This window comes from Polistes dominula, unplaced genomic scaffold (assembly GCF_049000335.1).
Source record: "Polistes dominula isolate Pdom_NZ unplaced genomic scaffold, Pdom_raw_medaka contig_79, whole genome shotgun sequence".
NCBI classification, from domain to species: Eukaryota; Metazoa; Arthropoda; class Insecta; order Hymenoptera; family Vespidae; genus Polistes; species Polistes dominula.
In genome coordinates, this window is record NW_028300916.1 from 2,837,786 (window position 1) to 2,864,846 (window position 27,061).

At 32.1% G+C, this 27,061-nt stretch overlaps 2 protein-coding genes across 7 annotated transcripts; one reads left to right on the forward strand and one right to left on the reverse strand.

The window, feature by feature from the left end:
* The first annotated feature begins 699 nt into the window (after positions 1–699).
* On the forward strand, positions 700–23,343 carry LOC107074458 (fibrillin-2). Of its 6 annotated transcripts, XM_089170808.1 has the most exons (43): positions 700–837; positions 1,369–1,429; positions 2,341–2,424; positions 2,536–3,138; positions 9,412–9,494; positions 10,384–10,488; positions 10,813–10,947; positions 11,065–11,352; positions 11,851–12,099; positions 12,174–12,329; positions 12,416–12,697; positions 12,766–12,888; positions 12,965–13,213; positions 13,299–13,418; positions 13,509–13,724; positions 13,798–13,997; positions 14,077–14,257; positions 14,352–14,657; positions 14,737–15,078; positions 15,151–15,276; positions 15,353–15,686; positions 15,786–15,952; positions 16,026–16,354; positions 16,472–16,898; positions 16,989–17,342; positions 17,438–17,551; positions 17,634–17,792; positions 17,865–18,079; positions 18,169–18,526; positions 18,615–18,760; positions 18,840–18,948; positions 19,010–19,288; positions 19,381–19,806; positions 19,880–20,128; positions 20,277–20,480; positions 20,561–20,686; positions 20,769–21,008; positions 21,099–21,271; positions 21,338–21,532; positions 21,596–21,700; positions 21,792–21,944; positions 22,028–22,231; positions 22,410–23,343. In XM_089170808.1, exons 4-43 carry the CDS (start codon positions 2,933–2,935, stop codon positions 22,629–22,631), a joined length of 8,655 nt encoding a protein of 2,884 aa, XP_089026934.1. In that variant the 5' UTR covers positions 700–837; positions 1,369–1,429; positions 2,341–2,424; positions 2,536–2,932; the 3' UTR covers positions 22,632–23,343. The 6 variants fall into 6 exon arrangements, with proteins under 6 accessions (XP_089026934.1, XP_089026932.1, XP_089026935.1 ...); XM_089170806.1 differs by having other exon boundaries at positions 2,341–3,138; XM_089170809.1 differs by lacking the exon at positions 2,341–2,424 and having other exon boundaries at positions 2,458–3,138.
* LOC107074240 (galactose mutarotase) lies at positions 22,802–26,160 on the reverse strand. Its single transcript, XM_089170811.1, has 7 exons — positions 25,305–26,160; positions 25,095–25,225; positions 24,822–25,015; positions 24,563–24,736; positions 24,259–24,500; positions 24,055–24,199; positions 22,802–23,984 (listed from the first exon to the last, which is right to left on the reverse strand). The coding sequence occupies exons 1-7, from the start codon at positions 25,400–25,402 to the stop codon at positions 23,796–23,798; spliced, it is 1,173 nt and encodes a 390-aa protein (XP_089026937.1). The 5' UTR covers positions 25,403–26,160; the 3' UTR covers positions 22,802–23,795.
* Positions 26,161–27,061: the final 901 nt, after the last annotated feature.

Consider the following 27,061-nt stretch of genomic DNA (forward strand, 5'->3'; position numbering starts at 1 on the left):
TGTATATTATATTTTGTATTATATTTTTATGTTATTATGTTATATATGTGTGTGGTATATTATATATTATGTAGTATATGATATTATTTTTTATATTTTTATTTTATTATATATATTATATATATAATATTATTTATATAAGTATATATATATATTTTTTTTGAATTTTTTTTAATTATCGTGCAAACACGTACGCGTGCCCCCATTCATAATTGTATTGAAATCGCGTTTAAATTGTTCTTGAATAAGGAAAGAAATAGAATCATAGAAATATCGAAAGAGAAAGAGAGATAGACAAAAAAAGAAAGAAAGAAAAAGATAGAAAGATGTTCATACATGCATGTTTGAGCGTTGACAAGAAGATGGTAGAAAAAGGGTTGAGAACATCGTCTTCGTTCGAAGATGGGGGAAAATGAAAGAGAAAGATAGGAAGAGTAGAAGAAAGAGAAAGAAAGAGAGTGAATGAGAGAGAAAGAGAGAGAGAAAGAGAGTGAGAAAGAAAATAAGATAGAAAAGGAAAGAAGAAGTTTACGCGTAAGTGCGATAAAGTGTGAGTAAGAAAGATGAAAAAGGGTGGGAGAGGGTAAAAGAAGGAGAGAGAGAGAGAGAGAGAGAGAGAGAGAGAGAAAGAGAGGGAAAGATGCTGGAGAGACTTCACTCTCCGGATGAGCCCCTCTCTCGGAGTATCTTGTCTACGGCGATTTGCTGCTCCAGTCTTGCGCCAAGTCCCGTAGGCGCATCTCTTTTCGTCATCTTCCGTTTTCTCTTCGATTTATTATCTCGTTTATTCATCTACTTTCTTTTAACACGCGCGATTTACATTGAGAAAGAAAGAGTGTGAGAAAGAGAGAGAGAGAGAGAGAGAGAGAGAAAAGACAGAAAGAGAGAGAGAGAGAGAGAAAGAGAGAGAAGAAAAACACGCGCGTTTTTTTCAAAATATTCAAATCGCGTTTAATTTTCATAAATTTATTTTTATTCACCGATCGATTCTAGTCTGAAATTGATTTCTTTTTATTTTTTTTTATTTTTAGTTTTGATTACACCACTAAACTTTCTTTTTAAACAAATTTAGTTTATAGTTATATTTTAAATTGAATTAATTTTCTACATTTATTTTTATCCACCATTGATTCTAGTTTGAAATTTGTTTTTTTTTTATTTTTTAGTTTTGGTTACACCACTAAACTTCTTTAAAAATAATTTAGTTTAGTTAAATTTATATAATTTTTTTTTTTTTTTAAATTGACATTTATTTCTTTATTTGTTATTACTATTATCGTTATTAATTATTATTAAATACAAAAAATTATGATTGATATTAGAAAAGATTGGCAAATTTAATGGTGAAACGAAATTTGAATTTTACAGTGGAAATTGGAAGACAATGTTTGTGATTTAGTGAAATTATTCGGTGATCTATCGTATCAAGGTATAATGACAAGACAATGACACGAGATAAATAAGTCCTTTAAAAGGAAAAAAAGGGCCATGTATAAAGTGTAGTTTGAATATAACATATATTTGTTTTTCTATTTTTTGTTTTTTTTTTTGGTCTTTTTTGTGGTTCCAAAAGGCAGAGCACTCACACGATGCTCATTATTCGTATCGCTCGTTTCTTAGAGCGGAAGTTATCGATCATTTTTTTTTCCTTCTCCCTTTTCTCTCTTACTCTTTCTTTTATTATTCTACGATTAATAATCTCCCAACACCTACTCGCTTATCTTAAAACTCATTTTTCATTAAGGAACTCAAAGATTCCCTCGCGTGTTTGGAATTCTCGCGTTGAACGGAAGAAATTTGTCACAAATCGATCTCTTCTCATTTTTTTATCTTCTTTTTTTTTTTTTTTAATGTTTTTTTAACTCATACATATTACGTACATGTTTTATGATACTTTAATAATAGTGTACAGTGACCAGTCTTGCTTTTACGTTATGATAACGAGAGAAAGTCACGTTCGTGAATTTGCGAAAAAGAAAATCTTATTCGTCGTTTAAAATATCTCGTATTAAAAAAAAAAAAAAAAAAACAAAACAAATATTCGAAAGTTAATAAAATAATATTTAACGAAAAAAAAAACAAAAAAATAGAAAAAGGAAAGGATAGATAGACGATTAAAATGAATTTCGCATAAGTTCCTCCATCTGTTTTGTGTTTTGTGACAAAAGGATGGCAACGTTAGCATAGAGTGTTGGATATTAATATCAGAAGATAATTTCCGGACTATCTCATCGTACTAATTTGGTGCTTCCGGAACGTCCTCGTCTCATATCTCTTTCTCTTTTTATTTTTTTTTTATTTTCATTTTGTTATCTCCCTCTCTTTCTTACTCTTTCACAGTATTTCACAGATTCATCGTAAGCAAAACGCTTGAAAATTTGCATCGCATGAAACGATAAAGTTTAAAACAACGGAGAGTGGTTGGTAAGGTGTTTTGTCCCATACAATTTCTCTTAGAGTGATTCAGCTTTGAACACCTGTCTGTGTATATGTGTATGTGTGTGTTATTCAAGTTGATATCCTTTTGAATAAAAGGACATTAACGATGATGGGATTGTACGTGATTAAGTGCCAAAGAAGAGGACGATGATAATCATTTTAATAATACTCTACACACGCCTGCCTGACTGCTTGACTGCCTGTCTGCCTGCATGCCTGCCTGTCCAAGGACTATCAACGACGTTTGATCTTTGAAAAGGACATCGAACATGCGTGTTAATAAACTTATCCTCTTTTATGATCTATCGAAAGCTTAACTCACGAATCGGACATCTTTTTCTTTTTCTTTGAAGATTGAAAGAGAAGGAAGAAAGTGAAGAGAACAAAATATAGGAAAAGGAATAAAAATATATATAGGAGGAAGGACGAAAGGAAGGGAGGAAGGAAGGGAGGAAGGAAGGGAGGAAGGAAGGTGAAAAAAAATCGATAGAAGATGAAGAATTTGCGAACAATGTTACCGAGACGTGAAAGGACCTGTCAAAGGAATGGATTCTCCTTATGGTTGTTGTTCGTACCATCGATCCTTCTTCTTCTTACGAGTCGAGTCATCGAAGAATGTAATGCGACGGGACAACGTTATAACACGCCAAGTTCTACGCAGGAATTGGATAATACTTTGCAAAATGTACCACCAATTGGGTAAGTATCATCTTTGTCTTTTGTTCATTTGTTATTTGTCATTTGTCATCGTTGTTATAACGTTCTAATTTATGAATTATGATTTGCCATAATTATCAAATCGAAATGTTTGAAAATTAGGTTTTCATCGAGATTTATGTTATATACCAGATATAATTTTATATTAATATAATATATTATATTATAATAATTAATATATAACAACTATTACTAGTTACTATAACTACTATATAGCCTACTATTATAATTTATTATAATAACTAGAATGCTTCGGTTCAATCTTTGTTGTGACTTTGTTATAAAATGTTGATTTAATATAATTCTAAACTATTTAATAAATTATAACAAAACCTAAATTAATAATACAAAAAAATTTAAAAAGCAAGCTTAGTTATGTTGTATGCAAATCTGCAAAAAATGCGAAATAATTAAATTGTAATAGAGTGCCATCTATTAAAAATTTACAGTACCTAAAGACTTAGATAACCTCTAAATAAAATAAATCCTTAAATTAACAATAAAAAAAATACTAAAAACTATCCTATATTCTAAGTTGAAAAAAAAATCATACAAAATAACAAAAAATTTCAAATCAAATCAACAATATGACACTGATTTTTTATATAATATAAAGATTAATATATTAATATATTATATAATATTATAATTTATCAGAGAATCTTCTTTCATTTTGAATGATTTATATGTAAGATATCAATTTAGAAAAAAAAAGAAATTATTTTTGGAAACAAGACAAAAATATACAAGTAATCGTAAAAGACCGTATCCGTAAGCCGCGAAATGTTTCTTTTTCTTTTTCTTTTTTTTTCCTCTATTTATAATAAAAACTTCGAAAGGGGAAGGCAGGCAGGCAAGCAAGCAGGCAGGCGTTGAGAGAATTTTAAGATAAGACGTGTGATTCATCATACTTTAAACCCACGAGGATTCTTCTTGATGACTATTACGCGAGGCGTTTAATTACTAAAACAGATCGTGGTAAAAAAGCCCCCATCCTTATCTTTTTTTTTTTTAGCTTTTGTATTTTTGGCTATTTCAGATCTGGAGGGTAAATGAAATTGTTTTGATAAAAAAAGAATGGTAGAATGACGTAACGATCTCACGTTGTTACGTCAATTGTCTTATATGGTATGTTTAACACGTGTTTTTTATTTTTTTTTTTTATTAAAATAATAATGTGAGGATTAAAGAAATATCGCTGATTAAATAAAATAACATTTCGGTCATCGAACCGTAAAATCATATTTCCGGAAAATCACGTTCATTACTTTTTATTATATTCTTTTTTTAGATATTATTTTTATCACTTTTATCACTTCCGAAGAATTCGGAAGCCGATTCGCCATTCGTTGTTTCTTTGACCGTGTCTTTTATGATTCCTTAGTGAATCGCGCGTTCCAAACATTCTGATAACTTTTAATTAGGTTATCGCAGTGTTACGTTACAACGTTTCTGGTTGAATTCAACTAGTTCTACTACAATCCACTTTTTTGCACCAAAAGTGATGAGAAAGAGAGAGAGAGAGAGAGAGAGAGAGAGAGAGAGACCGATAATGCACTCGCATTCTTCTTCCATTGTCCTCCCACGCTTAAACTCATTTTTTTTTAACTCAATCGAGAACAATGAGATCTTAAATACGATCGGTAATTCGACAAAGGGACAAACTCTAAAATTGATTTAGCTGGAAACTATTGGTGCATTGTGACACAGTTGTTTTAAAAAACGGAAACAATTATTCATATTAATGAAAATAAACGTTTAAAGGAATTTAGAACGATGTTATACAGAGATACCTTAGACAAAATTATGAGATTGTTGATGATTGTTAAATTGTAGAGCATTAGTTTTAGCTTAATTTATAATTTGATTAACCTTGGACAGTAATCAATTCTTATATTATAATAGAATATATAATATTACAGTGAAAAAGATCGAAATTGGAGAATGTCAAGATTGTCAATTAACAAGATTGTAAATTAAAGTAAAAACTTAAAATACAGGATAATTTTTATTTTTATTTTGTATTACTAATTTAAGGATTTATTATTTTAAGGTTATCTAGGTCTTTAGTTTTCAATAGATCGCGCAGTATCACAATTTAATTATTTTCCTTTTTTTCAGATTTACATATGACATAACTAACCTTGCTTTTTATATTTTTTAGTGCATTATTATTTTATGTATTCCATTGTAATTGTGATATTATTTTGTGTGTTGTTATAATTTACTAAATAGTTTAAAATTATATATTATAAATCACCATTTTATAATAAACCCACAACAACGAATAACCGAAGCATCCTAGTATAATATATATGCAATAAAAAAAATATTAAAAATGATAGAATATTTTATAAATCATAATTAATAAAAAAAAAAAACAAATGTAACATTATAAAAATCACAATAGTTTTTCTTCGCAAACGTAAAATTAAATGATACGCTATTATATTGACTCTAGTTATTTAGTTTTCCATAAAAAAAAAAAAAGAAAAAAAAAGAAGAAAAATGTGTTCAGTTCATTGGAGCTTTTTCTTTCTGTATTTTTTTTTTTTTTCTTTCGCCGCACAAAAGCCACCAACCAACTAACTCTCCGAGGCGTTAGCCACTCTCCGCGAGAAAAGTATTCAGCATTAACTGAAGATATCGTATAACTGGGACCAGAAGAACTAGTTTGTTACGGTAAAAGATTCTTGGCAGCTCATTGCACGCGGTAGCACCAATAGCGATCTATACGTAGATCTTTCTACTCGGACGACATCCTCCTCTTCCTCTTATAAACAACGACGACAACTACCAACCGTCAATGATTCTCGATACCTTCTAATGCTAATAAAAGACAACAAGTTTATCTATCCCACTGATTTCACTTTGGTACTACGAGTTACATTGGATGACCACTAATGAAAATATAAATCATAACCTTAATTTCATTTATTTATTTTGTTATTTTTATTTTCAAGAAGAGAGAGAGAGAGAGAGAGAGAGAGAGAGTGAGAAAGAGAAGAGAAAAAAAGACACGTTATATAAAATATTATATTTTATTTATTAGTAAAACGTACGATTATAGAATCACGTTAGATTTAAATTAACATATTTTAACATGCATTATTAAAATGATGAAACGTATCAGATAGAAATAATATTTATTTTCTTATCTCTTAGCAAACTAATCGTTGTATCACGTATAACTGGTATTTATATCGTTTTATTTGAAAATAAGAAAAAAAAGAAAAAAAAAACACTAGATAAATCTTAAATGTTTGAACAACTTTGTTTTTTCGCGCAAAAAGATACGAGTTTATCTATCATTTTCTGACTCTGGTATGCATTTACAATGATCCAACGATCTTTCTCAACACATTTTTCATTTAGTTTTTTTTATTTATCACATTTATCTCTTTTCATCGTGTTCGTACGTGTCGTGCAATGTGAATCGAAGTTGACACGTGTTAATTATCCCCTTTTGATCGCGATCCTTAACTGTGTAAAACATTTTCATTGATAGTGGTAGTTGTAATACGATACGGTTAAACGGATAAAGTATTACTAATGAGCACGATTAAACTGAGAAATGATTGAAGTGATAGGGTAAATAGTCAAATTAAATTTAACACTTATCGATCTAATTTATAATATTATTATTATTATTATTATTATTTGTTTTCAATATTTTTTCATTCATTTTAAAATTGATTTATTTTTTATTTCATTATAATATATTAATTTATATATTTAATTATTTATTTTAATTATAATTTTAATTTATATATTTGGAATATATATAAATAACATAATAATATAATATATAAATTATTCCATTCCATCCACATAATAATATATAAATCCATGTAATAATATATAAATAATATATGGAATATATTATATTAAAAATTAATATATTGTGTAAAATTATGTAAAATAAATGCTTCATTTTTTTTTATTACAAATTTCTTAACAAAAATGTATATGTAAGTTACTTGCTACGTTCCAATGTTTTCACCTTCTTGCGTTAGTTAATTTAACTCTCTCTCTCTCTCTTTCTTTCTTTTTATCTTTCTTTCCAGTACCGACAGCTTCGTTAACTTCGACATCATTTCTCATAAGCACGTAACAAATGATTATTCACGTATGCGTTAGACACGTATGCTAAGATAATATTGAACTAACGTAATAATAAGAAAAAAATACAATAATTTATTTCATTTCATGAATTTTATAAACGTCGATAAAATAAAATATAAAACTAAAAAGATGATATTACTGCAAATATTTATCCGTAAATTCCTTCGAAATACGAGTATTCCAAGATGATGATGATGATGATCTTGTGGAATATAAAGAAAGCAAAGAAAATAAAATGTTCAGTTGGTATCTTAAGTTAAGAATAATATCGGTGTGAAATGTAAATGCCGTGAAACGCTTTTCCAGAGGGAAGTGTGTTAGAGAACACACTGTATGTTCTTTCACTTCCTCTCACATATATTATTACGTAAAACGTAATTTAAACCAATCCTAAGTGGCAGACTAACCGTGAATAATTATGTAAGTGGTAGTCCTATTAGGCGTAAAATAGACCCTATCCTATTTTCGAACATCCTACGATTGTTACTCATGTAGTAAATGAACGGTTAGGTTTACTACAAAGTTTGATAAGATTAATTCGATTGATTGGTTCAACGAGATCCATAATGTTTCGTCATTTAAACGAATATCATTTCATATCAAAATGATATTATTTCTTTTTCTTATCATAGTTAACATGTTCTCACACGCTATATATAACGTGCTCGTTAATTGACGTAACAACACTTAGGTACTTGCCATTTCTCAACTTTAATCGCAATGCACTCGCATTTTGATCGCTTTAATTCTAATCGCTCGTTAATGCACTAAACTCGTACTAAACTCGGTGAACGGTTAAACGCTATTACACGCACTTTTCAATTGAACCTTTGAACCGTGTTCACCCACGCGTTATAAATAAATGTTTCTTATATTACAACGGAATGATCATTAATTAAAGTGGTATTTATATAAACGAGTAGTATCGAGATGGATCGTTATTGAAGATTCGCGATCTAAATTGTTCAAAGTTAAGAAATATTTCATGTTTTTTTTTCTTTTTTTTTTTTTTTTTTTTTAAATAAGACGTCAAACAACCATAACCATCATCACCCTTCTCATATCATGTTCCTTCCAATATAAGATGATGAACATTGATTTTAGCCTTGGGCCCGTTAAACCAAGGCTATTATTACGGGCTGGGTGTTAAAATGATGTTCTGACTAGCGGTTTACGTTCCGCTACGTGTCGATCAATACTTTCCTACCAGGATATAAATTTGATAATGAACCCATTCCCGTGTATCCTTGCATCTACATACAGATCGGATCAAAAGTTTTCATCGTCAAAGAAAGTTATGGTACGATCCTTTTTTTTTGTTCGATTTCATACACGATTATATATGATGGAATATGATCTATCGATCTTTCATTTTTTAATCTAATAATTTATAAAATATTATTTGAAAAAAACAATTATTATTCTTGGTATTTCAAATATTTAAATATTGCAAATTTCTCTTTCCAATTATTTGATACAATTTATATACAATTTTTCCAATTAATAATATAATTTTAATTCAATTATTATAATATTATGATTTTTCTAATTAATAATATAACTTTTTATCCAATTATTCCAATTAATAATATATTTTTTCATCTTCAATGTAATTCTAGTTATTACATATAAATATATGAAAGAAATAATTAAATAGAGATTGTAAAAGAAACAAATATTCAATTTCGACGGTTCGTTTTATTAATTAATAAAACCAAACAAAAATGAAAAGTTTCACGGTTCGTTGAAACTTAGGGGAACGACGGGAAAATCGGCGGCGCCAAGGCGCATAAGTGGAACTACTTAGAGGCGTTCTATAGCAGCTGACGTTAATTACGAGCCGCGTGATGTGAATGCCCGCCTTGTTTCGAGGTGGTACTCTGCTCTCTTCTCATTCTTTCTCCCTTCATAATATCTTTTTCTTCTTCTACTTTTCTTTATATCTTTCTTTCCGAAAAGAAAAAAAAAATCTTATTTCCGCCTTGTCATAAAGAATCCCAAGTGCGTATCTACTTTAAATACTTGAGTACTCAAATAAGTAGGGATGAGAAGATTTCATCTTCATGAAATTCTTCTATCATTAAAATTCTAATCAGATAGATTTTAATTATAATGTTACATCATTTACAGACCTAACGTGTGCAGATCGAGATTAAAAAATTATTGTTGTCCAGGATGGACGAAAAAACCGGAAACGGGACTCTGCGTTATTCGTAAGTACGATTGATACAGTGGTTTTTCTTTTGTTTTCTTTTTATATTAGATTAAATAATGTTTAAAAGAATTAATTAAATAAATAATGCATTTAAATATAATATACGATATTGAAGAAAATGTTAATTGAGTCAACTAGTTTTATAGGTTATATCGAATAGAATTGGTTTTTAATAAACGATAGGATATCTCTAATTAGTATAGAATGTATAATTTCGATATTTATTATGTTTTTCTCTGCGTGTTGTTTGTATAAGCTCTTTTGCTAGATTTAAAGTACTTGGAACTATTATTAAGATCGCATAACCGGTCATCTATCATTACTAACTCCTTGGAGTTTGTTTCACTCTACACGATAATAATTGCGCAATTACGTAACGGATAAATGAGTATCTATGCTACATAACCGATCGTTTCTTCGAACGAAACTGGTTTAATGGCCTGTTACACGAGGCTTCCTGTTGATCGCATTGTCTCTTCTTTGGATATAATTCGATCGACCTTCTTCGATATATATATATATGAGTATGAAACGAGAATTAACCTTTTAGACACTTCACATCACTATAGTGGTTTTCACAGATACCATCTTCCAATAAGACACGCCACGCTATGGTGGCTTTCGAGGATAACATCTTTTAAAATATATTATACCTAATTTTATTAATAATTATTAAAGTAAATTGTCTAATAAGTTAAAGTATACCTATGTGTATCATTTCTTTGAGAACAATTATAATTTAATCATCAAAAACTAAATTCCAATGTACTCTCGTAGAGAATAACATTTTTCATCGTCACACATTGTAGTTGTATTCGTTTACATGTAATTCTCATTGAAAGTTAGTGAAATTTAAGAATTCACGTTAACGTGACATTCGTTTTTAGCTATTTGCACGAGGAGATGTGGTACAGGAAGATGCATAAAACCAAATATTTGTCTTTGCGAGGGTGGTACAGTTGCATCAAATTGCGGTTCGATTTCAACCAAAAGTAAGAGTTTCATTTGTTTTTTAACTCATTCGAGACCACAACTTTTTTCAAACACAGTTTTCGGGAGCCATTTCTTTTCTTTTTTATTATATTGACAATTTTACAATGTCAAATTTTATTTTTTTATTCTTTAAAGATATTATTTATACAAACAAAAATCTTATCTTGACGAATACTTTATTCAAAATAACTGATAATAGGTCAGTATTCACATGCGGTGTGCAAGTGAATCTCGAATGGTTTAATCAGTTAAACATTTTTTTCATAAATTCTATACGATTATAATAATATTGAAATAAAATATTTTTTCTATGATATGGATAGTAATGACTCATGAAAGTAGCAGTTCAATCGATCGAGGAGAGTCAGGTAGATGCAGGGTTCATTGTATCAACGGTAATTGCGTTGATGGCAGATGTCAATGTCGAAATGGATATCAAGGAGAATTTTGTAATGAACGTTAGTATCTATTACAAATTTTCTTGTTTTTTTTATTTTTTTTTTAAGAAAATCATAATAATAGATTAAAATAATAAATTAAAATGGTTATCGATTACGCTAATGAAATATTTTCAGCGATATGTCGAGAACCTTGTTTGAATCAGGGTAGATGTATCGGTCCGGACCGTTGCGCATGCATTTACGGATATACCGGAAGACGTTGTGAAACGGATTACAGAACTGGCCCTTGTTATATGAAAATTAAAAATGGTCAATGCTTGGCGAATCTACAGGGTGTTGTTTGTACGAGACAGTTGTGTTGCGCAACAGTTGGTAAAGGTTGGGGCCATCCTTGCGAAATGTGTCCCATGAGACTCGATTGCGAATTGGGATATTTGAAGACCGCTCAAGGTCAATGCGTAGGTACGATAATTTTATAATATACAATAAATCATAAAATTCATTTTTTTTTTCATTTAGTTCAACTGTCATGGTAACTGGTGCGTAATATACCAATATATGGGTTGAGAAGTTTAGAGCTTACATCGAAAAATAAAACTGGGGTTTTATTTTTTGTTTACCTTGTGCTAGAAACTTTTCAATCTAATCATTTGCATTATTTTTCAAATTTGTCTTTACTCGTTAAAAAAAAATTATATATTGTAAAAACAATGAATGCCTTGTGAGATCTGCATGCGACCTCGATTAAAGAAAAATGTTAGAAAAAAAAAAAAAAATAATGATCTATCAATAAAAGTTGCGTCAATAAAGCTGAACGGTACACGCCTATAAATGAATCTTCGATAATCATATGTCATAACTTTATCATAAATCTTCTTCACCCGTACGATCTTAGATGTTTGCGTCATTAGATTAATTACTATCAAGATCTGAGATACTAAATACTAATTACTTGTTCAGATATCGACGAATGCGATGCGATCCCGGGTTTATGCGAAGGAGGAAAATGCGTAAATACTCAAGGATCGTTCACTTGCGAATGTCCCGAAGGACAAGCTCGAGATCCTGAAACGAATGAATGTAAGGATCGGGACGAGTGTCAGCAGGAAGGAATATGTCCTGATGGTCGATGTGTGAACACCAATGGTGGCTATTATTGTTTTTGTAATCCTGGATTTATACAGAGTCAAGATCGTAAATCTTGCATTGGTAATTGATTTGGTTTTTATGATATCAACATTGTTAATAGACGTTTTAATTATGAATGAATTTTATTATGGTAGACGGAAGACAAGGGCTTTGCTATACCGCGGTTAATAGGAATCGTCAATGTAAAAATAGATTAACTATGAGACTAAGTAAACACGATTGTTGTTGTGGCAAAAATATGGGTCGTGGTTGGGGAGATGAATGCTACATTTGTCCTAATCCTGGAAGTGGTGTGTATCTAATGAATATTTTTATTTTATAAATTATCTACAATGATAAACAGTAGTTATAAGTTAATGTTATTACTCAATTGTAGACGATTACAACAAACTTTGCGCCAAATTGCAAGAAATCACACAAATTAACGAGTGTGCCTTGAGACCAGGTATATGTGGCAATGGCAAATGCGTTGATACTGTAAAGGGTTACGAATGCGAATGTTATCCTGGCTATACGAAAAAGGCTGGCCGTTGTGAAGACATTGACGAGTGTCGATTAGGTTATTGTCAAGGTGGTAATTGTCGAAATAACGAGGGAAGTTTTACTTGCCAATGTCCAGTTGGATTCACTGTTTCAGGAGAAGGAAGATACTGCACTGGTCAGTAATTTTTCTTTCTAAACATTTCATAAAAAAAAAATTAACAATGATTTTTAATTCATTAATAGATCACGATGAATGTCAAGATACTGGAATGTGTAATAACGGTCATTGTATCAATATGAATGGTTCGTTCAAATGTAAATGCAACGATGGATACACCTTATCGCCAACACAAAATACCTGTATAGGTGAGAGAAATTTTTCTATAATATTTGTTCTTTATATTTTTAATATTTTATAAATAGCAAAAACGTTTTTCAACAGATATCAACGAGTGCAGTGAAAACCCACGGATATGTTTGAACGGACGTTGCGAGAATACTCCAGGATCTTATCATTGCCTTTGTCAATCAGGATTTACACCTTCGAGAGATAATACTTTCTGCGTGGATATGGACGAGTGTTCCACGAGTGGAATGTGTGAGAATGGAAAGTGCGTCAACATGGAGGGTTCCTTCAAATGTGTTTGCGATTCTGGCTTTCGAATTGCACCCGATCAAAGTCATTGCTTAGGTATTAAAGGACTAGTTTGATTTCAATTTCATTCTAACATTCGTTGATTATTAATAATCTTTTTTGTTTTTTTATAATTAAACAGACATCAACGAATGCTTGAGTGCACCCTGTCAAAGTGGCAGATGCATAAATACCGCTGGAAGTTTTCGTTGCGAATGTAATGCAGGATTTAATTTGGGACCCGATGGTAGATCTTGTTTAGGTAAATTAATTTATATTAAAATATTCTTTTAATAATTCATGTAAATTAATTAATAGATAAATAGAATAAAAATAATATTTAACATTTTAGATACAAGAAGAGACCTTTGTTACTCGCAATACAGAGACGGCCAATGTTCTAATCCAACCTCAACAGCAGTGACAAAATCAAGTTGCTGTTGCTGCACCGTAATACTTGGACAACCTATGGGTTGGGGTAGCACTTGTCAACCTTGTCCTTTGCCTGGTACTACAGAGTTCGATGCCCTTTGTCCTCATGGTGCTGGAATGACGTATAACGGAGATGGTAATTAGCATTCATTTTGATGACAATATTAATCAATCATATTTACGATCCTTCTATCTATATGCAACAACAGACATAAACGAATGTGCCCAAAATCCAAACATTTGTATAAATGGCGGCTGTGAAAATCTGATGGGTACTTATCGTTGTATTTGCAATAATGGTTACGAGGTTGATGCAACGGGAAAGATTTGTAGCGATATAAATGAATGCGAATTGGAGGAATCCTTATGTAGTGGTGGACAATGTCGAAATATACCTGGTAGTTATCAGGTAAATACAAATTTATATTTATAAAATTAATAATAAATCGATAGTGTGTTAGACTTTAGTTGATTGTTCAATTGTATAGTGTATTTGTCCAACTGGCACGAGACTGAACACGGAAAATCAAATGTGCGAGGATATCGACGAGTGCGAAGAATTAGGTCCAGATGTTTGTTTCAATGGAATTTGTGTGAACGTTCCTGAATCCTACGAATGCGAATGTTCTCCAGGGTATATTCTTGACAATACTGGACATATTTGCATGGGTAAGTAAATTAACATCATAACTCGATTATTTTTTTCATATTTTTTCAATTAATATTTATAACTTTGATATTATGTCATATCGTATTACGTTAGATAATAGAAAAGGATCATGTTGGACAAAAATGGTGGATGGCCGATGTGAGAACAATTTACCTAGACTTGCTCTAAGATCAGAGTGTTGTTGTTCAGTTGGTGTTGCTTGGGGAAGTCCCTGTGAAGTTTGCGACCAGTCATTTTGCGAATGTTCCAAAGGATACGCTAAAGTTGATGGTAAAGCATGCGTGGATGTTAACGAGTGCGAATTAAATGCTGGAATCTGTAGAGGAGGTGGTACATGTGTTAACACTGATGGATCTTATCGCTGCGAGTGTCCTCCTGGTTTGACTCTTGATCCGACTCGTTAGTATTGTTCTTTTTTTAAATTGAAAAATCAATTTTAAGAATAATCTTTCTTCATTCATTAATATATTTAATTTAGATACAACTTGTATCGACACCAGAGAAGAAACTTGTTACTTGGAATATCGTCATGGTCAGTGTTCAACCCCAATAGAAGGACACTTCTCCAAGATTCTTTGTTGTTGTTCGGTTGGTCGTGCTTGGGGTAACGAAAAATGTGAAGCTTGTCCAAAAGTAGGAACTCATGCTCATTCAGAATTATGTCCAAGAGGACTTGGTTTTACCGAACGTCAAGATATCAACGAGTGTGTCGAATTTCCTGGCATGTGTGTCAACGGTAGATGCAAGAATACCGTCGGTAGTTACAGTTGCAGGTGTAATCAAGGATTCGCTTTGGATGAACATGGCATCAAATGTAACGGTAAGTAATTTGGAAATTATTGATTATGAAGAACATTGATAGAAGAACAATCGTGAGGAAATATATTTGTAGATATCGACGAGTGTGGAATTATGCATGGTGTATGTGGTAATGGTACGTGTCGAAATACACCTGGTAATTTCCAATGCGATTGCAATCCTGGCTATCGTAGTAGCGACATCATGAAAATTTGTATGGGTAAGGGATTTAATAATTTTCATTGATCTTCGATAAAAATACAATTCATAGGTTCTACACGTGTCATTGATTTTAGACATTAACGAATGCGAGGAGACTCAAGGTTTATGCAGAGGTGGTACTTGTGTAAATACCGAAGGTGGATTCAAATGTCAGTGTCCACCAGGACACGAATTGAGTTCTGACAAAGATTCCTGCAAGGATATCGACGAATGTTCTAGGACAAGTGGTATATGTTCCAATGGGATTTGCGAAAATATGATGGGCACATATCAATGTATTTGCGATGACGGTTATCAACAAACTGGACACAAATCTCATTGCGAGGATATAGACGAATGTTTGGTGAACAATGGTGGCTGCGATGATATTTGTATAAACACACCTGGTAGTTTTTCCTGTTCGTGCGGGTAATTAAAAAAGTTACATTAACAATTGGCCGATAGATTTTAAGATAGTAATTCGTAGCAGGTTGAATTATATGTTTGCAAAACGAATGTTGAACACAGTACGGGCTACGCGCTTAACTTGGACAGTCGTTCTTGTTCCGACGTGGACGAGTGTAAAGAAAATCCTCGAATCTGTAACGGTGGGAAGTGTTCCAATATACCTGGTGGATACATTTGTACGTGTACGGAAGGATTGTTACCTGGAAGGGATGGTGCATCTTGCATCGGTAAGTTTCATCGTAAATTATTTGTTATAATATTGAAAGAATACTTTACTTATTGAGCAATTTTTTTATTCAGACGTCGACGAGTGCGTAACGCACCCAGAAATTTGTGGTTTCGGAGAGTGTCATAATACGATAGGATCTTTCGAGTGTCGTTGCGAGGAAGGTTACTCTGTTAAACCGGATGCAGGATCAGCTTGTACAGACGACGACGAGTGTTTACTGAACGCTTACTCCTGCAGCGAGTTTGCCGAATGTCACAATACTCAAGGCTCTTACGAATGTACTTGTCACGAAGGTTTCACTGGAAATGGTATTGAGTGTAGGGATATTAATGAATGTCAAACCAATAATGGTGGGTGTGATTCTAACGCTCAGTGTATCAACAGCGATGGCTCCTTTAAGGTAAAATTAACTCAAAACAATGAAATTGATTATAAAATATAGTCAATTATACTTAAAGATATCTAATTAATTGAATATTTATATAAAGAAACAAGTTAACAAGAAAATGGGACGCAGTGCGTCTGCGATGCTGGTTTCAGGGGCGACGGTTATACTTGCAAAGACATTGATGAATGTGCAAACGACAATACTCTTTGTCAGAATGGTCACTGTTTGAATTTCCCTGGTTCGTTCCGTTGTGAATGCGAAATGGGTTTTATGCATCCAGACGAGAAAAATGAGCAAGCATGCGTGGACATAAACGAATGCGACATGTTCAACAATCTTTGCGTTTATGGTCGTTGCGAGAACAGTTTTGGTATGTTTCGATGCATGTGTAACGAGGGTTACAAGCTGGATGGTTCTGGTGGTAATTGCACGGACATCGACGAATGCGAGAGTCCGCAGTCATGCCAATATGGTACTTGCATAAATACTCAAGGAAAATATATCTGTAAGTGTCCACCCCATTACGAATTGGTTGAAGATGGAAAGGCATGTGTAGGTAAGTTTGTGTCATCGATATTCACCTTTGATCTTAAAAGTAATGCAATATATGTTCGTTCTAACGACTGAACATTATGACGTTTCTCAGATAGGCGCGAGTCACTCTGTTTCTCCAGTTTCGAGCATGGTACTGGCAGACCTCAATGTGTTTTCGACATGTCAACGTCGGTAACGAAAGCAACGTGTTGTTGTAGCGTCGGTGTTGCTTGGGGTAATCGTTGTGAGGAATGCCCCAAACCAGGCACCAAAGAATTCGAGGAACTCTGTCCTGGTGGTTTGGGCTATAGGCCAAACCGTGTCACGGTCATATTGGAAGACATTAACGAGTGCGAGGAACATGAGAATATATGTCAGAATGGTCATTGCACCAATACCTTTGGCAGTTTTATGTGTTCCTGCTACGAGGGTTTCGTTTTGGACGACACGAAAACAAGCTGCGTCGGTAATGTCGATGGACGATCGTTATATCCATATATGGGAGTTGTGTGTGTGTTCCTTGCTTTAAAAGGATTGATCCTCTTTAAAATGATTTTTCAGATATTAACGAGTGCGAGTTACATCCGTACATATGTAGCGTGGGTCGTTGCATCAACGACGAGGGTAAATATCACTGCGAGTGTCCCGAAGGTTACATGGCCATGCCAGGAGGAAGTGAGCATTTGGAATATTTTTTTTAACATATTCTTTTGTTTTAATGAATAATTATTAAAACGAGATATTAAACTCATGACAGAGGAATGCGTCGATATGAGGAAAGAATTCTGTTATCTTTCATACGAATCTGGACAATGCATCACACCTATGGCTCAACCTCAGACCAAAATGTTATGTTGTTGTTCGATGGGAGCAGCCTGGGGTAGTCCTTGTGAAAAATGTCCATCCGAAAGGACTCGTAAATATCAATTAATTATTTTTATTATTTTTCTTAATCTTAGTCAGTTATTTTTGCAACGAATTTCTTTAGGTGAACATGAAATTTTATGCGGAATGGTACCAGGACAATATATGAACCCAATTACCAATCATACCGAAGAAATCGACGAATGCGCACTTATGCCAACAATGTGCACTCATGGTCGTTGTTTAAACACACCCGGTAGTTTTGAGTGTCAATGCGAACAAGGATTTGTTTATGATCAGGATTCTCATCAGTGTATCGATGAAAACGAATGTTTGCAAGTAAGATTTACATGATTCTATTTAAAAAATTATTTTGATTTAATTAGTTAATGTTAAATTTTTCATGAAATATTATTTGATTTATTTAGATACCAAATCCTTGTAGCGGTAATGCACAGTGCATCAATCAACAAGGATATTTCGAGTGTGTTTGTCCTGCTGGATACAAATTAGGTATCACCCAACGGAATTGTGTCGACATCGATGAATGTTACGAAAGATCGGGTATATGCAATAACGGAGTTTGCAACAATCTACAGGGTAGTTTCCAATGTGTTTGTCATTCTGGTTTTGTTTTAACTCACGATCGAGAAAATTGCGTGGACATCGATGAATGTCAACGAAATCCAAATATTTGTAATAATGGCACTTGCATCAATAGTCTTGGTTCTTACAAATGTCAATGTTACGATGGTTTCAAATTGAGCCCTAATAACGATTGTGCTGGTACGAATTAGCTACAATATTTTTCAATTTAATTTGTTTTATTTAACAAACGGGTTTATTGTAAATTATTTGACTAAATATTTTGTAGACATTGACGAATGTAGGATAATGCCATTCCTGTGTCGCAACGGTAGATGTCGTAATACTGTTGGTGCGTTTATTTGTGAATGTGCCGATGGTTACACATTGGCTCAAGATAGACAACATTGTCGAGACATTGACGAATGCCACGAGGTAATTTAAAAAAAAGAAAATTTTACAACTAAAACATTAAACATCAATTTAAAAATATTCTTTAATTTTTTGTTCTTAGATACCTGGCTTGTGTCCGTTCCCAGGAAAATGTCAAAATTTAATGGGATCTTATATGTGTAATTGTCCACCTGGTTACGAATTGAACAGTGAAAGAAGAAGATGCGTTGGTACGTGAGTTCATTATTATTAACAAAGATATTTCATTATTAATTGTTATTTTATTTACAGATATCGACGAGTGTTTAGAGACAATCGGTATTTGTGAAAATGGTCAATGCATTAATACGGATGGTGGTGTTATCTGTGAATGTCCAGTTGGTTATCAATTGAGCGACAAACCTAATTCGATGAGATGCATTGATGTTAGAGAGGAACAATGTTATGATAGCTATAGACGTGGCCAATGTTCTTTTCCTAGGAAAGGTGGAATGACGAAGAAACATTGTTGTTGTACCATGGGTAAAGCTTGGGGCAAATATTGCGAACAATGTCCATCAGAGAACAGTGGTAAATAATTAAGTAACAAATAAATTATCTTACACCTCTAAGTGATCAAAATTTAATGGTAATAACAATTTCGTATACATTTATTTATTCAGAGGATTTCAGAAGATTATGTCCAGAAGGATCAGGTCGTGACGATACGGGTATAGATTTGAACGAATGTCTTTTCATGCCTGATGCTTGTTCCGGTGGCGATTGTATAAATACTGATGGTTCATTCCGATGCGAGTGTCCATCTGGTTACGTTTTGGATGAAACTGGAAGACGTTGCATCGACAACAACGAATGTTTAACCGTACAGAATATTTGTGGCAACGGTACCTGCAACAACATAGATGGTGGTTTCGAATGTTCCTGTAACGATGGTTTTACACCTGGTGTTAATCAAGTTTGCGAGGATATCAATGAGTGCCTTGAATTAGGCAACCAATGTGCTTTTAGATGTCACAATGCACCTGGATCGTTCAGATGTATATGTCCATATGGATATACTTTGGCTCCTGATGGAAGACATTGTATTGGTATGTTGTAATAATAAATAAATTACTACTTAAATATCTTGATGATACTTCATGATGATTTTGAATCAATCAGATGTCGACGAGTGTGCAACACCAGCAAACAATTGCAAATATCAATGCAAAAATTTAATTGGAACGTTCATGTGCATTTGTCCACCTGGATATCAACAAATTGGCATGGCTGACGAATGTAAGGACATTAATGAGTGTTCCATTAATTCTGGATTATGCAGACATGGACATTGCGTCAATTTAGAAGGAAGTTATCAATGTTATTGTTCCGAAGGTTTTGTACAAAGCGCTGATGGCAAATCTTGCATTGGTGAGAAGACAAAATATAATTTTGCTTTTATTAAAAAATTGCAACAAATATTTCATTATTCACAATGACTTTTTATAATTGTATGTCTGAACTATATTTAATCGTATGATGTAATTGTTTATTGAAGGAAATCATTGTTACGTTTCAGACCGTAGAGTTGGTTATTGTTTCTTGCAAACGATTGGTGGTAGATGTACAGCAAGAACCTCAGAATTACGTACAGTGACTAAAGCTGATTGTTGTTGCACTATGGGTGCTGCATGGGGTCAATATTGTGAAATATGTCCTTCCAGAGACTCGGACGATTACAACGAATTATGCTTGGACAAGGGCTTCTCTATAAATGGTCAAGGTAAATATTCGAACTAGTTTAAATATTACTTAATAAAATAACAATATTCTTATAGTTTATTAATTTTTTTTTCTACACAGATATTGACGAATGTAAAACGATACCGGATTTGTGTAGAAACGGAATGTGCATTAACACTTTGGGTTCCTACAGATGCATTTGCAACAAGGGATACAAATCTGATAAATCAGGAGCACATTGCATTGGTATAAAAAAACAATATTAAATAATAATTTTGTATTTATTATTAAATGATTAAGTATTAGAAAAGAAAATTTTTCATCGTAGATGTGAACGAGTGCGAATTAACACCCAAACCATGCAAATACACTTGCCAAAATACTGAAGGAAGTTTCATATGTTCCTGTCCAACCGGTTTTATATTAAATCCTGACGGTATCAGTTGTCGTGACATGGATGAATGTGCTACAGGAAATCATCTTTGTCAACAAAATTGTGTCAATACTCAAGGAAGTTATACTTGTGGTTGTCGCGAAGGATACACTCAAGATGGGGATGCTTGTCATGGTTTGTAATAAGACAATTTTTCTATTTGAATTAATGTGTTTGATATATATATATATATATGTATATATGCATAAAAAAAATTATTTGCAGATATTAACGAGTGTGAACAACCTGGGACTTGTCCGAAACCGGGTACGTGCGTCAATACTCTTGGCAGTTTCCGATGTATCTGTCCCAGAGGATTTAAGCTTGATCAGTCTGGAAGATTTTGTACCGATCATAACGAATGTGCCGATGATAGTAATTGCGAACATGGTTGTCAAGTAAGCAAAACGTACTTATCATAGTCTAAATTTATCAATGAAATAATCGATCTGAAATATTTATAGAACTTCATGGGAAGCTATCGTTGTGGTTGTCCTGAAGGATTTGTTCAACATCTTTATTATAGTCAATGCATTGATGAAAACGAATGCAACAATTCTCCTTGCGGTGAAAATACTTGCATTAACACTATAGGAAGTTACAAGTGTGGTTGTCCTGACGGTTATCAATTTGATAATAATTTACAGATTTGCGTTCAGGTACGGATTCGTAAGATGTTCTTTTTTCTTATTTGAGTATTTGATATATTTTTGTATTTTTAGGTTAGCGCTGGTTGTCTGGGATCTCCTTGTGCTTTTGGATGCACACCTAACGGTGCTAATGGTTTCATTTGTGGTTGTCCAACCGGTTATCAACGAATTGGACAAGTTTGTTACTAATAATATTATGTTTTTTTAAAATTATAATTATAATACAATTCATTTGACACTATATAATATAATTTTCGATTTTATTCAGGGCCATTGTTTGTCTACGATTAATCCTTTATCTCAACCGAATTATGGTGAGGAAATTGGTAATGTTCCAACTTATGTAATTAATCCTGATACTTATCACATTCCACCAACCGATGATAAGACTATTTCTACCGAAGGATGTTTCTCTTGCAAGGTATAAACTTCACAATTTTTCTTTTTTTAATGTTTTTATATCGTCATAAATAAAAAGACAATAAAATTGATAAAATATTACAGATTAACGGTAAAGGAAGACGTAGAAGAGGTGTAAGATTGAGATCGGTTGATGAAGAATTGCAACAAAAACGAAACGAATTAATCAAACGTCGTGTTACTCGAAAAGCAAGAAGACATCATCATGGTGAAGAGCACGTTTTGAAAATCAGTATACGTCAGACTAAACATAAAATGAGGATCATCAAATTGCAACCTGCGATAAAGGTAAAATATTTGAGTGAAATTGAGAAATCTTGAGTCCAATTACATTACAGAAATAATTTTGTTTTTGAAACATAAGTTGTTTTTTTGTTTTTGTTAAAGCTCAAAGCTTTTAAATTTACTTTAGTAGGAAATGTATATTCTGGACAATAATTATGTTTATACTTTGTTTAAATTATAGGACGAAGAGATGGAATATACGATAGTTCATGGTAACAAACACGAAAATTTTGAGATTGCTAAAGATTATGGAATCTGGGCACTTCATTTCCGTAGTCGTTTGAAGAAACCAGGTGAATTTCATATAGTCATACATGGTCGTCCAAGAAATGGTATAACCGAGGAAAATGAAGTTTGGGAGAAACCATTGACATTTAGAATTCATCTTATAGTCACGGAATGAATTAGATCAAATTATTTACTGTCCGTTTGAATGTACTAATAGGGGAACATTAACGTCCTAATATCTCAATGAAACAGTATACTTTAAAATTTAATACGAAGATATCGGGGACGTTGATTGGATTTTTTTTTATTTTATGAAAGTTTTCTTTTAGGATTTAAGAAACAAACAATTATTTTATTATCTAATTTTATTCGGTGGGCACCGATGGAGGACACATAAGTTGTATCCAAAACAAATTTGGATCATCATTTTAAATGATACAATTATTATTAATTAATTAACACTGCCAATGATTTAATTAATCATATTCTCAATGTGTTCAAAAACAAAACAAAACAAAAAAAAATAAAAAAAGAATTAAAAGAAAAATTTGGGATTTAGGAACTTGAAAGTTTTCTATGATATAGTTATTACCAAAGTTAATACACACATACACAAACATACATCGTCACTGCCAACCGAAATCTCTTTATCTATACGAATCTTTATCGATATAATAATAATAATTATTATTATTATTACTGCCCGTTATAATGCAAAAAAAAAAAAGAAAAAAATGTTCTAACGATAGTGATAACAATCGATTAGAGTTGTACAAACATATTGAAATCTTATTCTAATTGTAAGTAAAACAATAATTGTACACAGAAAACAAATTTTAGCTTTATAAATATAGATATATATAAATATATTAATATAATTTATGAAATTGTAGCATTAACATAATTTGTAGGATGTAATTTAGGATGATACGTAAAAGAGAAAAATGAAAGAGACAATATTTTCTAACGTCGAGTCTCTCGAATGAGTCAATTTCTTATTTAACTTACTATGTGCCTTTTAACATGATTTAACAAAAAAAAAAAAAAATTAAAGATTATATGCATATAATTATATATATATATATAAAGAAAAAAAAAAGAAGAAATAAGATAAATCATGTATAATTACAGTGCCTAACATATATTACCGAATAATATTATAAATAGAATTTAAGTGAATAATTTCGTAAAAGTGCAGAGCACTATAGTTAACACATTAACCATGTGAATAATATAAAAAAAAATACAAATTTCATTTTATACAGCCAATCAATGTTTATTTCGATACGAATTTTGATGACAGTAAAAAACGACAAAAAATAAAGAAATAACCTGTAAATTAAGTTACGTTTAACAAACCAAATTTATAGGACATGTCATGGACGTAAACCTTTCCAGGATAAAGGATACAAGAAGGAAAATGATTGATATTAATAGCGTTAGGATAATTTTGTGGTGATAAAACGAATGCACCGTGTCTTCGGTAAGGAATACCTTCTTTTCCATACATTTTCAAATTTGTTCGATTCTAAAACGAACGTAACATTTATACAATTTTGATTTAATTCAAATGAAACTATAATAATTGTGTGTCATACTTTATCACAAAATTCTGGAATATAATTTGGCCAATCTGGTGGATAAACACGATCAGGATCAGGTAAATCGTTTCCAGTGTAAAATTGCAATCCAGGATGATTAGAATAAATTTCTAAGGTTCTTCCTGATTCAGGATGTATAATCCTTAATAAGAAAAAAATATAATTAATCCTAATAGAAGTGATAAATCGTCTCAAATTTACCTTGCATGAAATCGATAACACCAAGAACTTGGACTGCAAATACACAGATTATGGTTGTAACCACCTCCTGGTACGCGATAAAGGGTTTCTTTGGTTAATTGTGTCGGTAAACGTAAATCATAAACCGTATTCTTGACAGGACAAATTGCACCGGTCGGCAAATTATTTTTAATGTCCATGAATGTCCAACTATCGGCATTTATCGTAATAACGTGTTTTTTTAATTCTTTCGGACCCATACCCTAACAAAATCAAATGATTATATATTATAAAAATAATTTCTTATTAATTAATTATATCTTACGTGACCAGCTAAATTGAAAAAACAATAATTAGTGATATTAGCTGGAGTTGGTTCAGTAGCAGTTGCACGAATATTGATATTCAATTGATTATCATCAGTCCAAGTATATTTGACTTGAGTCAACATATGACCAGGATATCCTTCTCTACCTGCAGGACTTACATGAGACATTACCTGTTTATCAGGATTCAAAGAATTTAAAAAAAAAAAGAATACAAACATAAAAATGGTTTAATAGGTATTTAATTCATGACATTACCACTTGTTTGTTCAATATATAGGAATTCCAATTAACATTATCAAACCCAACAATTCCACCATTAACGTGATCCTTTCCACATTCGTCATTGATCGTCAAAGAATAGATAGTTTTCTTGATACGCATTTTACCATCGGCAACTCGATTGACTAAACGACCGATTATACTTCCCATAAACCTGTTCTCCAAATATCCTGATTAAGTTGTCATTGAAAATATTGATAATTGTATAAATATTGAATTAAAATGAGACAAGAATAAATGATCTTTTACCGTTTATATCGTCAAATCCTAAAACTACGTCACATAGGACACCATTTTTGTTTGGTATTTTGATGGATTGTATTCCTGCACCCCAAGATATTAATTGTACCATTGCTTTATTTTTATTCGTCAAGGTGTATCTGATTAGATTGATAACAATTTGTTCTAAATCATTCAACATATTATATTTTTTATGAATGGTATAGAAAATAAAAATACCTGCGAACAATTTCGTAAGATCTTTCGTATTGTTTAACATTTGGCCTTGGTACAAATCCAAATCCATCCTCTTCGATGAAAGTATTTTCAGTTGACATATTGTCGAGGTTAAACGGTTTGATAAATTTTCTTTTAATCTCATATCTTCGTAGATTGAAATGAGAGATTGTATTTTGAATAAAAAAAATTTGGATTCGGATTCACATATGGGCAACACAATCAACGTTTGACGATTTGACTTAACATATTTTTTTGTTGATTTGATAAAACGATTAATTTAAAAAAAAAAAATAGTATTGAAAAGTCATAAAAGAGAAACGTGATAGACGACGATTAAACGGACAGAAAATTTTCATGCGACTCATTTCACTTGGAAAGAAAAAAAAAAAAGAAATAACGAAATCGAGGGGGCATGAAATCGACTGTCTAACGACAGAGAAAAATCCCATTTGTATTAAAAGCTAGGCTCGTTCTCTTGGAAAGTAATTAAATCGTGTCGCATACGCGCGTAAACGAGTTTCACGCGAGAACGATTCGATAATATCCGTCGTGCTTTTTTACATTTTCGAGGCACTTTAATCACCGACCGCGCAAGAATCGAATTGAATCAAATCAATGGAAAAAGGGAGAGAAAGAGAAAGAAATATATATATATATAAATATATAGGGTGTGTTCCAGGAATGTGACAATACAACATGAAAAAAAAAAACACCAAAAATAATTCCGAGAAATATAATAAAGTATAATTTTATTCAATTTGTATTAATAAAAATTTCATTTTCTCTACTACAAAATATATCATAAACAATATTATAGAGTATTGTATTATAATTATAAAATTATAAAATTATTTCTAAACAGCAACACCCTGTACAAATGAATATAAATATCTTTATTACAATGATTTGAATTTCTGCGACAATAACTAATTATAAAATTATAAATTAATATAAAAAAATATAAAAATAATTATATAATATAATTATTTTGATAAAATTATTTCTAAAAAAAAACACCCTGTACAAATGAATATAAATATCTTTACAATAATTTGAATTCCTGAAACAATAATTAAAGAAAATAAAAAAGAAAAGTTGAGTAGGACTCACAGATGAAATATAAGTATCGAATGAAAAGAAATTTCGATTTTTCCAAGGAAATAATTATTTCGAGGCTTCGAAAACACTCGGTAGAAATAATCACATTAATGGAAACACCGGCTAAAAAGACAGTGGGGAAGATACATTGCGATTCAAGTCTGTCTCGTGGTTCTCTACCATCGTTCCTGAGCACCCTCGATGAATGCTACGAAAGCACGTTCCTCCCCTTCTACCTAACTTCCAACGTCTCTTACTATCTCTTTCCAACCCCCTTTTCTTCTTTATCCACCACCCATCCCCACTCTCTCTTTCTCTTTCTTCTCTTTAGCTCAACGAAGCATAATGTTCCACCTACGCGATGGCTAAGGTATAACAGTAGAGATCTCTCAACGTTGTTGTTGTTTCTGTTGTTGTTTGCCGTTGTTGTTGTTGTTTGTTGTGTTGTTGTTGTTGTACTTACTCGCCTACCAACTCTACTACTCTCACATTTTCTTCACGACAATACATAATACCATTCTGTCGCGGTAACGACGACAATATGAACGTGCACATCCTCCTAGAAAATAATTATCTTAATGTCGACGAGCCAACACCGAATGGAAACGACGACAACGACAACAACAACGACGAATACGACGAAGACGATGAAGGAGACC